Source organism: Gordionus sp. m RMFG-2023, chromosome 1 (assembly GCF_954871325.1).
Source record: "Gordionus sp. m RMFG-2023 chromosome 1, tfGorSpeb1-WG-v2, whole genome shotgun sequence".
NCBI lineage: Eukaryota > Metazoa > Nematomorpha > Gordioida > Chordodea > Parachordodidae > Gordionus > Gordionus sp. m RMFG-2023.
In genome coordinates, this window is record NC_088775.1 from 72,252,581 (window position 1) to 72,266,265 (window position 13,685).

General features: G+C 29.2%; 1 protein-coding gene across 2 annotated transcripts in view; it reads right to left on the reverse strand.

Moving 5' to 3' along the window:
- LOC135922347 (uncharacterized) overlaps positions 1 to 13,685 on the reverse strand; it is a 49,566-nt gene that overhangs the window by 1,044 nt on the left and 34,837 nt on the right. For both annotated transcript variants that reach the window (XM_065456812.1, XM_065456760.1), the window contains 6 exons: positions 9,334 to 9,460; positions 6,943 to 7,274; positions 2,698 to 2,867; positions 762 to 944; positions 477 to 671; positions 161 to 378 (listed from right to left, as the gene is read on the reverse strand). In XM_065456812.1, coding sequence (XP_065312884.1) covers positions 161 to 378; positions 477 to 671; positions 762 to 944; positions 2,698 to 2,867; positions 6,943 to 7,274; positions 9,334 to 9,460 — 1,225 coding nt within the window. The remainder of the gene's footprint in view (positions 1 to 160; positions 379 to 476; positions 672 to 761; positions 945 to 2,697; positions 2,868 to 6,942; positions 7,275 to 9,333; positions 9,461 to 13,685) is intronic.

The following is a 13,685-nucleotide window of genomic DNA, read 5'->3' on the forward strand; positions in this document are numbered from 1 at the left end:
TTAACCATAGTTAGGGGCGAAATATATAATTTAGAGGTCATAGCTATTTCAAAATAATAAACAAATTTGAATGATATTCATCTATTTAAAAAAAATATGTGCTAGAATCTAATATTAGAAATTTAGAATATGAGAAGTTGATTAAGAAGAATAACATTACCCCCCTCCACCGATCATAATCCTATCGTGAGTAGCGCATTGAAACATGTACGTTCCAGCGGCGTCTTTATTAATGCTATTCTCGAAATTTTTAGCTAATCCTATCCAACCATATTTATAGATTTGAGGGCTAATCGTAAAAACGAAGGTTTCACCGGAACCGAAGAAATTTGTTTTGTTTCTACCTTTCCAATCGTAAGAACAGTAAGCACCGAATACCTTGTTTAATATATTCATCACATAAATTTGTACAATGATTTTATATAATGTTATAAATCTTATATAATTAAGACGACAGAATGGCTAAAATACCAAACTTCGTTATCAAATGTTTTGATCAATATGAGCGTAGGTTCTTCACCATCCACTTTATTGAAGAAAGTTTTGAGGCTGATTCCATCCTGTTTGGTAGAAAATAGTTTTTGAGGAACGTACATGGTATACCGAATAGGAATCCAATTCCATATGTATCTAAACTGGTCCCTGTCAAGTATTTCTGATCCACAATAAGGCTTTAGTTAAAAAAAATAAAAGGTACTAATTATTTTATTTATAAAAGATGATAGAAAACATTTTATATATTTTATAATTGTAAAACTTACCGGAGGAGGTAAATATGATATTGATCCTATCGATCGAGCAGAATCGTCATTTCGACTGTAGCCCTTTTCAGCGGCCGCTGCCGCTAAAAATAAATTGGAAACCCTATCTTTGGCAAATGATTCGTATTTCATCGTAAGTTCGTCTATTGTGTGAGACCGTAGGCCTCTTATACCGAACGCTATCTGGCGAAATATAAATTAAACGATTTAAAGAAAATGTTAGAAATTAGAATAATTTAAAAAATTATTTTGTTTTTGCAGTTCGTTTGCTATGAATAGAGAAGGGGAAAGAGATGTTTAGTAAGAATAGAGGGCTCATTATACTGTCATCGATATGTAATATGAAAAAAAAATTAAAAATCGAGTTTAATAATTGATAATTTAATAATGTGAGTCTTGCCAAATAGCTAAGCCAAAGATAGCGGAAAATGGAGAAAAGAAATTAGATGGACAACTGGCATACTTGGAAGGAAAGGGGCCACAAACGAAGAAGATTAATTTTACATATTTGTAAGTCGTTCAATCTGGATTAATGATAGGAGATAATATTCAGATCAAGTATCTTTTACTATTGTTTATTAAGCAATTTACAAAAGCGAGACTTTAAACCAATAATAAATCCCCATTCCATATTATGATTTTTGGATATTATAGTTTGTTTTAAACAACATAGATTAATTTTTGATTCTGATTACACAATACTACTCTATTTAATAACTGAGTTAATCAGAAAAGATAACTCCATTCCATTGTTTTGGGTAGTGTTGTTAAACGGCTCGTTTTGAGCCGATTTTTAAAACGGCTAACTCAATATTTCTTCCAGAAAAATATTACGCAAGCCTGAAGATTTTACTCATAGAAGGAAGAAAGGTCTAGACATATATTATCGAAATCTCGAGGCTTATGCAATATTTTTTTGGATTAAATATTGAGTTAGCCGTTTTAAAAAATCGGCTCAAAACGAGCCGTTTAACAACACTAGTTTTGGGGTTGATTTTATTTCCTGGATGATATTTAATAGCGTTTTTTTAGCCTTAGTTAAAAAGGATAGGGGGAGAGACCAATAATAAAACGAATATTCCGTTTTATGAATATCCTACAGAAATGTTGTAGGAAACTTTTTTATACTCGACTTCCACTCAAAATCAGATCCTGACAGCCGGAACGCCATTCTTTGAAGTACCTTTTTAATATGCACGAGCTTCCCTAGAATCTATCTTACAAGGCTTCCTCTATATTTGTTAATTGACAAAGATTGATTTCTATAATCTATTAATTTTACCCTGAAATGAATAACGTTAATCTCAAGAAAAAAATGCAGATTTTCATTTAGATAAAATTAATAAAGTGCACATGTTTCTAAGGTTTTACCAAGAGCCATTCTCATTTAATAAAATAAATAAATAATTGACATAATATTTTTTTTGAAATTTTAAAATGTATAAAAATAAAAAATTATCAATGGCCGTATTATGGAAGTATTTATAATGAATATAGATTATTTATAAAAAAATCATAGAAAATTTTTATTCTTTTCACCATCTAATTATTAAGTCGGGTCAGACATGTGGACGCATTTCTGTCTTAAAAATATAAGATTGATTCCTTCTCCAAATATTTAGCTATTCCCAACTAGGAAGGATTTAAATACTAGACCGTGTCCCAGTTCGACTTATTACAATACTCTGCCTTTTCCTCTAAACAGGCTAAGGAAAGAGGCTATTTAGATTTACGTAGGTAAAGTGTGTAACTTTTTCTAAACTAAAATATTTATTTAATGAAAATAGGTGTTTAGCCCAATAAGTTTTAAAAATAAGACGAATCAGGACACAGCCTTAGTCTTTTATACTATCCTAATAAAAATGTTTAGCTAAAAAACAAATACTTTAAAAAAAATGTAAGGAAAAAAGTTAGAAATGTTTTTTATTTATTTTACTCTCAAAAGTTTGTTAGGCGAGAAATCGGGGTCTTGACAAAATCGGCTTATAAAAGCTCCTATATTAGGATATTCGTAATACCCGTCTAAGGGTGAAATAGTAGACCGCCTATGCAAATCGGTGCGAAGAGATTGAGAAGTAAAATCAGTGGCGTCAGCTTGACTTTTATCTATTTTAATCATTAGATTATTATTATATGTGTTAGCGGCAATGTGTTATTTTATCAATTTTAAATCATTTTTTGAGCGCGTTTTTTTAAATTTAAAAATCGGATTTTACCGGATGTATTCCAGCATGTTTAGAATATCTATCTTATGAGTTGTATACAATTTTACCATTAATCTTTGAGTCATTTTAATGTAGTGTATAAAAAATCTATGGAAAAAACTAATATAAATTATATTGAATTCAAAAAATCATAGGGTAGGCATTCCAAAAATTATGAAATACATTTCCGGTAAAATCAGATTTTTAAATTAAAAAAAAACGCGCTCAAAAAATGATTCAAAGTTGTAAAAATAACATATTGTCGAAAAAACACATTGCCACTAATATATATAATATTCATTTAAAGAAAAATAAATAATAGCTAATATTCTGTTAATATTTATATATAAGATATATATTATGAATTCGATATATATTTTTTCAGGAAATATTTGTAACAAGGAATTTAAACCATTTAAAATTTTATAATAGTATGTGGCTAAAAAAAATCGAGATCATTTTTGTGGGTTAATAAATTGCAGGGATACACCGAATCTCGTAATATCACGGGATACTTTCAATTTTATTCGATACCAGTGGTCGATATCCAATAATTAAACTTCATAAAAAATAATTACCTATTAGACCAGGGGTTCGAACCGAACCTGGAGAAGAAAACCCGGGTTTTTGGGAAAAAATTTGAACTCGAACCGAACCTGAACCCCGTTTATAAAATTTTCAAAACCCCGAACACAATCCGGGAATTTTATTTGAACCCGGGTTAAGTGTATTGTTTAAATTAATATAAGAATAATTGTAAATACAAATATTAATATTTTATGACATTTTATAATATTTTCAAATTTATAATTAAGTGAAGTGTTAATGAATTTTAAACAACTTAATTCATTTATTCCATTTTTAAATTTAAATTCATTCTCAAAGATTCCTATTGGATTGTTAATAAATTTTAAACAATTAAATTCATTTACGCTATTTATTTTTAATTTTTAACTTATTCTCAAAGATTATTAATTAGAGGAAAATGAAAGTGAACAAGTCAAAGTAAAAATTATTATATTGGATATTGTTAATATAAAGAAATACGTCTAAATAAAATTTTTTAAATCTATACATGACTATGCTTTATATTTTTAACTATATATTGCCTATAAATTAAATAAAAAATTAATTTTTTATACCAAATGTATGTCTAGTTTTTTAAATTATGATTTAAATATAGAATATCAATTCAAAAATTCTTAAACCCGAGCTGAACGGAACTAAACCTGGGTTCAAAAATATTTCCCTGAACCGAACCTAAACCGAACCCACCCATTTTTTTAAGCCTTAAGCAGAACCCGGGCAAAAATTTTGCCGGCGGGTTCGCATCCCTGTATTAGACTATGAATTTATAATAAAAAAATTATATGCAAATTTCGAAATCGATAAAAAAAAAGTATAGAAGTAAGAAAGAAAAAGAAAGAGCTGTTAACTTCCTACCAATTTAATTATATTCTTTTTATAAATAAAAAATGTAATGAATTGTATTTTTGCTTTTTACAATAAATAAATATACTACATTTTGTTGTATCGGCTATTGTCGACATAAAAAAATGGTATTGTTGATTTCTAATATTGGATCTGGATGAATCCATAAGTTAATGATAAATTTATTTAAAATCAATACTAAGAAATAGTTCCCAATGTTTTTAGTATAATTATCTTTATCTCGAGTCATTAAAAATTAGAATTTATTCCTTATTCGATTAAAAATCGAATATGAATAATGTAAAAAAATTTTCGTAGTAGAGACTTCATTATGCCTAAGTATTCAATATATTCCTTGTGGAACTTTTTACTTTTTAACCTGAAAAAATTTTCCTTAACCAACCCAACAACATAGCCCGTATAAAAATTAACTACCCATGGGTGGGTTTTGTAGACGAAATGTGTCAATACCGCCGCGATACCAATTTTTTATAATATAATCCATAATTTATTTGTATATAAGATTTTTTTCCTAGTCTCCATTTCCATAAAAAATATTTTTTGATTATCAATTAAATTAAACCATATAAATATGTTATTTAATATTAATTACTTTACTGGTTAAAGACTAAAATTGAAAATATCGGCCTCTCCTCTCTCTGATTATATATATTGAAAATATGATTTTTAGTCGATTTAATATTTCTATTTTAACAAAAGTTCATTGCAAAAGAAAACGGACGTTTAATAATAAAACGAATGCATGTGCGATTATAAATAAACACCCCCTCTTTCGAAGTATTTCCCTCCTGGTTGCAAGAATATTTTTATTTTATTATAAGATTTGAAAATCATGTTTTCCTATTAGGGTTGGAAAGTAAAAATCAATTAGATTTAAACCACGATTTAAATCACCCCGATATTTTTTTAAAAAATCAGTGATTTAATCAATATTTTTAATAAAATTTTATTTAGCAAATTTGATCTTAATACTTAATATAAGGAAAGACTTAGATTATTTTAGAATTAAATAATTTTTATATGAATTTTTAAAAAAGGGTTCTGGTTCAGTGTATAATCTCTGAAATCGGTTTGGGTTCAGGTTGTAGTCCTGAAAAAAAGGCTAAAATTAAAAATAACAGAAACATCATTTTTTTTATAGCATTTATCATTAAAATTAAAAGATCGATATTTTATGCTTAACTTTGAGGTACATTACAATTCATGTACTCGACATTGCTATAATTGTTTAAATGAAAACTAGTTTTCCTAAACGATTCCTAAGTTTGGAATACACTCCATATGATGAAAATACTCCACTGAAGCTGTTGATTGTTTTATTATGAATTAATTGGTCCTGCTAACCATCATTCATTTTTTTTTTATTTCATTGGAAAACATAATTTTATTAAAAGAGTTAAATGTAGTTTGGAATTTTACCATAATTGATAGATAAGAGATTGGCTGAAGATATAAAATTAGCCACTTCCATTGCCATTTCGGTTTTATTGTTTGTAAAATTTGAAACATATTTGGGATTTAGAAGATAAGATAAGAAATGTGTCGGTGAAGGTATTATAATGTTGATTTTCAGGATAGTGAGTTTTATAAAAACAACCATATAATAATTAAATAATAAGCTAATCTAATTTAGACATGATTAACTTTTTTTAATTTTATCAAATAACCAAACATTTATAAATGATTAGATTGCTTAATTGATTTGTGTAATATTTATTAATAAACAATTAATTTATCCTCAGAAAATTAATTAAACCATATTTATTATAATATAATTGAAGAACTAGTCAGTTAGAAAAAAACAGGAGGGAGAGTTTTAAATTTTTGGGACATACTAAACAATTACTATAAAATTAATAATCAAGATTATTTTAAATGAAGGGTAAACGAATATCTTAAATTTTACTAATGCCTCAGGACACCTAATTGGGAAATAACAGTAGCTAAAATTAAAAATAATAAAACCACCATTATTTTATCAGTCGAAAAATGAAATTTTAATTTGATCTTAACAGTTTTATTTGAGGATATTCATAGTATTCGTATTAGAAAATGAATGATGTTTTTTCCGACTCACTGATATCGACTAGTTAAAATTTTTTAAAACAGTTTTCACATATTATTAAATTTTCGATTGTAAGTCATTTTCATTTGACAAAATATATTAGCTCATGACTTATCAATATATATTTTTTCAATAATTTCCTATCCGGATATCCGGAAGCATTAACTTATTACTTTACAAAGAAATATTATACTAAGGTTAAAAAAAATTATGACGTATGATATTTTTCAATCTAAATCTGTAACTTCTCTAATTTAAATAGTATTTGGTTCAAATTGCGATTTATCAAAAAAGATTTTTTCAAAAAAATCAGATATTTTGTCAACCCTATTTCCTATCTTAATTATGTTATTAGATCTTTTCTACCTAACCTTTTTTAGTCCTTTATATATATAAATTAATTAGACCTCTTCCCCTTCCATTCTTTTTTTATATTAAAATCATTTAGCATTCTCCTTACCTCTTTTCCCGGACCTGAGGTGAGATATGGATGTCGCGCTCATTATATCGCAAATATTGTTGGAATTATCGTTTAAATTTGCCGTCCAATTATCCGTATTATTGGTCACGTGGCTTATAACCGAACCGCTTCCCTTAGAAGGAAAAATATTAAAAAAAATTTTTAAAGGAAAAGGATTTTCGTCATTTTCTTTCCAAAGTTCCGTTTCTTTATTGCCCTTATCTTCCCTAGGATTCTCAAGCGATTCTTCTTCGTTTTCTTCGCTCTTGGAGGAATGTTGTTTTTTGAGGTTGGAATACTTGTGATGCCTCGCATGTCGATGGGAATGTATCCTAAGATATTTGAGGTAAAAAATGTTGTAATGATTAAGTTAAGTAAGAATTTAAAAAGAATAGAGGGGGGATTCTCTACCAGGATTAACAAATATTCGGATCCAAGAATAATATAACTTTTTTTATTTTCCTCAGCACTTATAATTTTCCCGGTTTCCTCAAAATATTGTACCTTTAAGTCCAAAATAAAAAAAATAGGATAGAACGGATTTTTTTTGCCTCGGATAGGCATGGGCCCTAAACCGATACAGTGCTCTAGTTAAAATTAAGAAAATTATATATGATAAAAATTCATTAAGTAAATAATTCTATATCAAACGATCACGATTCAGCCGACCCGATTTTCGATCTTTAAGAAATTTATATATAAATTAAGGTTCGTGTATCCTTATACTTGGGCAAAATTTTAATCCCTTAGAATTTACACTTTGGAATCAAAGGTAAAAAGCATAAAAAATCGGTCGCATTTAAATTAAAGAATGATTAAAAACTACGCGAATAGATATAAATCTGTTTAATTTTAGAAAATAAATATAAAAAAAAATTTTTAAATTATTTTTGGCATCTTTTGTCCATAAGAAAATTTATAATCCTTTCCTCATAAAAAAAATCAGTTATTTTTATTTTTAAAAAATATTAAATAAATTACATTACTATTAGAGATCTGCAAAGTTAGGCCCGGCCCGGGCCGAACCCAATTATTTTAAATATATCTAAATTTATCAATTTTATAGAATTTCTTATGTAAAATAAAAATATTTGATTTTATTTATTGAAACTAAACGACATATAACATATGTCTTTTATTTTAAGTAATTATAAAAATTAATTTCTATATTTAAATAAATTCGGGCCGGGCCAGGTCGGTAAATTTTTTTAAAAAATATTTCAGGTTCGGGCCGGGCCGGCAAATCTTTTTTAAAAAAAATTCGGGTTCGGGCCTGGCCGGCAAAATTTTTTAAAAAAATTTCGGGCCGGGCCGGGCTTGAAAAATTAGGCCCGATGCAGATCACTAATTAATATTATAATATAGATATAAAAAAAATTATAAGAGGGCCTTTACGACTTTATAGGCAAAGTTGATAAAAATAAAAATTCACAATATTTTTAAAGCCTAAAATAGCGGATTTTATTTAATTCGTTTTTATATGTAATAATATTTCTATAAGAAATTTTTTTTTTCCCAATAATAAATAATGACCTACATGTTCTTATCAATATTTTAAACGCTTAGGCCATGAGTTAGACTTAGTTCAGGTTGTGCGATTTTATAAGGTAATTAAAATAAGATATTTGAATAATTAGAGATGTATACAAAGATCCCGCGAGCAGATAACTCCTGAAAAGTATTTTGCAGAATTTCGTAAATATGGGTTTCAAACTTAAAGATATTTGAATTAATATTTTTTTTTCCTTTACAAAATATTTTTAAGTGTCGGACTGGAAAAACATTATAAAAAATTTAAGGGGCCAAGTAGGAGGAAACATAAATACAATGAAAAATCAAATTTGGTTTCTTTAAATAACAAAACATATGCCAGATTAAATTCTGATAAAGATTTAAAAAAAACTTTGATGAGAATCTGAATGAAATTTTTCGTGAAGATGATCTTTTAAAAAATAAGACCATTTTAAAATATTTTTAATAATTCCCCGAATTAAAATTTTTATTTATTAATATAATAAAACACTTCCAACTCGAGTTGAATGTGTGTTTAGCATAACGGAAACTGTGTGAGCATTAAGTGCTCTTGTTTATCCGATCTTATTTTGAAAAAAAAAATTATTATAAAAATAACTTTATTTTATAATGGTATAAAACAAGGTAGGGTCCACCGCTATTTTGCCTAGATGTCCAAGTTTCAACCTTTATTAAACACCTAGTATTTAGATGATAATTCTATAGACAGTGGCACATTTTAATAAACACCATTCCTGACATTATTAATCCTATGCCCATTTACAAGTTTATCTCTTAACATGTCAAAGTTAGTAACGACGTTACTTTACATCATTATTTAATAGCTATATATAATATATATAAAATATGTATGCAAACTTTTTGGACACTTTATTGTACCCCATATCTGCTGATTCTCTATTTCTAGGATCTACCATCACGGTTGTGTCATTCGCTTCATCCGTTCCTTGGATTTCTTTGTCAATCATATCATCATCTTCCACTTCTGAAGCATTATATAGGTGCATATAAATTTATTATGAATACTGAATAATTACACGCAAATCAGCAAAAAAATTGTCTTTCAATCGAAACCTTCAGATTTTGACTAATTTTTCCCATTAATTCAATCAATAACAAGAAGTAAAAAACTTAAAAATTATCTCGACAGTCAAGCTTAAGGCTTGAGAGAAACTTTAAGATTAAAATATTTTAAAAAAAGATTTTGTATTTTTTTTTGATCCTTAGGTCATTTCCAGACACAACGTTTTTTTCAAAGCGAGAAAGAAAACTTATTTTTATGGCATGCGATTTTGCGTTCTTTTAATATCAAACTAGTTTGATATTTTTTTAACGATTAAATGGCGTCGGATATGATTGAAGTTAATAAGTTATTGTTTTTTCAAAAGGGCCTGAAAATGACTGCAACAAAGACAAAGGTGATGATTGTTGGAGAAAATCTAAAGATGAAGGAATCTGGTAAGTGGCCTTATGGTGTATGTGGGAAAGGAGTTAGAAATTCAATCCAGTGCACCAGATGCCATAAATGGGTACATAATAGATGTAGCGGGAAAAAAAGAAAATTTGATGTTAGCAAGAATTATCTTTATTTGTAGAACGCGCATAAAAGGGGTACATAATAATGATAACGTAGAAAGGGTTAACCCTAGGGTAAGTGGATAAGTTTTGTTATTTGGGTGATATGCTAAACGCAGATGGTGGTGTAGATTCTGCCGTTGTAGAAGTTCAGAGAGATGCCGTCTTTTCTAACAAATAAAAAAGTTTCTCTGAAATTAGAGGTGAAAGTTTACGTAAGCTGTGTGAGGAATTGTTTTGTTTATGATGGCGAAACATGTGAATGCGACTCACGAAGCCAAATTAGAAAGAAGAGAGATGAGGATGATTAGATGGATGTGTGGGATATCTCTGAGAGAGATAAAAAATTAGCAAGTAATTGCGAGCAAGATTGGTATGGAAATGATTGGAGTGGTAATGCGACGAAATAGACTAAGATAGTTTGGGCATTTGGAACGTATGACAAATGATGACTGGGTAAAGAGATGCAGATGGAAGTAGGAGGATCAAGACCTAGACAAGATGACGTGGACAAATGTGATAGCGGCGGATATGAGAAGCATGAATCTTACAAATATTGGCAGGACCGTCAAAAATGGAAAGAAAAATCAGAGGGAAAACTGGCCTACCTGGGTAAACCTGGAAATCGCCATAAAACGGAGAAGAAAAAGAAGATCTTGTACAATAGTTTTAAACCAGATGAAACATAATTACTTAAATAAAATATTAGATGAATTGTGAATTTTATATGCTAAAAGGTAAAATAGTTTGATTTGCAAAATATCTTGTTTAGTTTACTAAACACCTTTTTATCTATAATTTTTAATCAAATGATTTTTTAATTAAATAAGCATAATTATTTAATTTTGGTGGTAAGCGTGGCCGAGAGATTATTAGTATATTATTTATAAGTATATTTTTTACACTGAATCTATTTTTAAATACCTTATTTCTATATATCAATTTACAATTAAATAATTACATACTGATTAATTATATATAAAATATAATTTTTTTAAAAATATATATTATTAAGTTAAACTTTATAATTTAAAATATTTTTTAAAAAGCTCTTTTGTTGGTATCGTGAATTCGTTTTCCTCTTCTTATTCAATCATCGATCCTTTATTTTTGCATTTTATTCTGCTTTATTTATCGCGCTATTTTTTATTCTTAATCCATTCGCGATGAACTTTGAATTTTTCAACGGCATTTTAAAATTATTTTTAAAAACCTCTTATACCGAGCACATCAATTCACTGGATCTTTATTTGTGATATTATGCATACGTTGTCCCCTCAGTTTCAATAATCGATTTTTCGTGATTGAAATTCGGTTTTATTTATCGCGCTATTTTATTTTTCCTAATCCATTAACGATGAACTCCGAACTTATTCAAAAAAACTATTATTTAATTAAAACCTCATATTCCGAGCATATCATTTATTTTTTGCATTAGTTATTCAGTTTTATTTATCGCGTTTCAATATCATACATAATCCATAAGCGACTTATTGTATACATTATAATATACCAATGATATTTTTCTTTATGGTTAAATTTGGAGTTATTCATTTGTATGCAGGTTTTTTTTGCTGACTTGTGCCCTTTATTGTGGTAGTCACCACCGTTCAGGTTATTACACGCGCTTATCCATAACCTGAAGTTATATCTCTCTACTATTCTGCTTCATTGTTCAAAAAAAATTTCTTACCCATTTTTCCCCCCCTTTATGTTTTCTTCACAAATCTGTCCATTATGTCTGAAAACAGTACACATTAGAAAAGATGTATACTTACAATTCATGCACCACCTTCAGTCAGAAGTCCACATTCTGGCTTTGCTCCACTGTCTCTTATCAGTCAATCGATTATTCCTCTAGAAAATGTTGTTCCACCTCTTCGCAATTCAAATTCTTGCATCTCAGATTTCTTTTCTAGACCATTCTAAACCAAATCATTTCAAAAATCCCCAAATGTGCAAGGTTGCTGAATCTTTCGCTGATTGTCTATCCTCCATATTGCTAAACTTCCTTTTCTATGTATATAATATCTTCAGGGTGCTTGACATATAAATCCCTTACCCAGCAAATTAAGGAGGCGCATCCATTGTTGCCCCTCATCTCCATGAATATAGGATGTCATTGCTTGTCAAAAACGAAAGAAAACCCTCACTGATTGAGAAGAAGACCAGTTTGATCTGCAAGATAATTGACAATCTCAACATAAAAGGTGCACTTAAATTGATTTACATACATGACTCTCTTGCCGCAACATGTGCTTCTCTATTTACTTCTGAAGAAGTGAGGAAAGCTATCCTCTCCTTTCATTGAGATTCTGCCCACAATCATCTGCCCTATATTTCTCCAGGACATCACTTCCCCCTCTATGCTCACAAACTCCTTACTAAAATAATAAACCTTTGCAATAAAATTTTAAAAGGTGAAACCTAGATTTGTTTCTCCAGTCCTCTTCAGTGCTAGGCTAATTACACTTCAAACGCCCAATGATGATATTCGATTAATTTCAATAGGTTCTACTATTAGCCGCTTAGTTGCCAAGATGATATCTTCTCGAATAAAGCATGAAGTTTCATGTCTCCTAAACCCTTTCCAACTTGGTGTTGGAATCCCTGGTGGCTGTGAAGCTGTTGTACATTTAACATAAATACATATAGAAAATCAGCCTACCAATGAGTCTTTAATCAAAATTGACTTCTCCAATGCCTATAATACACTTTCTCAGAATTCTTTCCTGAGTTCCTCTTGTACTCTTTTCCCCGGTTACACAAAAATTTTTTATTCTTGTTATCATCTGCCTTCCACCCTGCAATTTGATATTTATAAAATTCCCTCAATTGAGGGCATTCAACAGGGAGATCCTCTTGGTTCTTTATTCTTCTGTTTAAGTATCAACGACATCGTTAAATCCATTAACTCGACGTGTTCATTATCCTTGCATGCCTGGTATATTGATGATAATTGAATTTAATCAAGGAGACTGAGATGGTTATGGACTTTCTATCAATCCAGAGAAATCCGAATTCATTTCTATCAAATCAATTAAACTCAATTCACACAACTTCAAACTCACTACCCTTGAGGAACTAAATCATTTAGGCGCTTCTGTTGAAGAATGCACAGCAATATATTCCTTTCTACATTCCACACTTGAAACGTTTTTGAGTTGGCTTATTTATCTTCCCTTCTCCCCTCCCACAAAGCCTTTTTCTTGAACAATTTTTCCAATATTCCTCGTATCCTATTTGCGCTTCGATCAACTCCCATTTTTAAATATCCCATACCTCTCGGTGTTTATGAAAATCGGATTAAAGTCCTAATCGAAAATATCTTAAACCTTAAATTCAATGAAATCGCGTGAACTCAAGCTACCAAGATGGGTGGACTTGGTATCAGATCTCCTTCCGACCTTGCCATAACTACTTTCATATCCAGTTGTCTTTTAACAAAAAATATTTTAAATTCCCATTTGATAAAACCTAACCCTTCCTATAATGGTGCTATTATCGAGTGGATATCACGAATTATCGCTACCCACTTCCAGATACGAATAATTATTAGGATGGGATAGGCCTACTGATCGTCCTTTATTCTCCTCGCTGCTTAATGGATCTGACCATAAGTTCCTTGAAGCCAT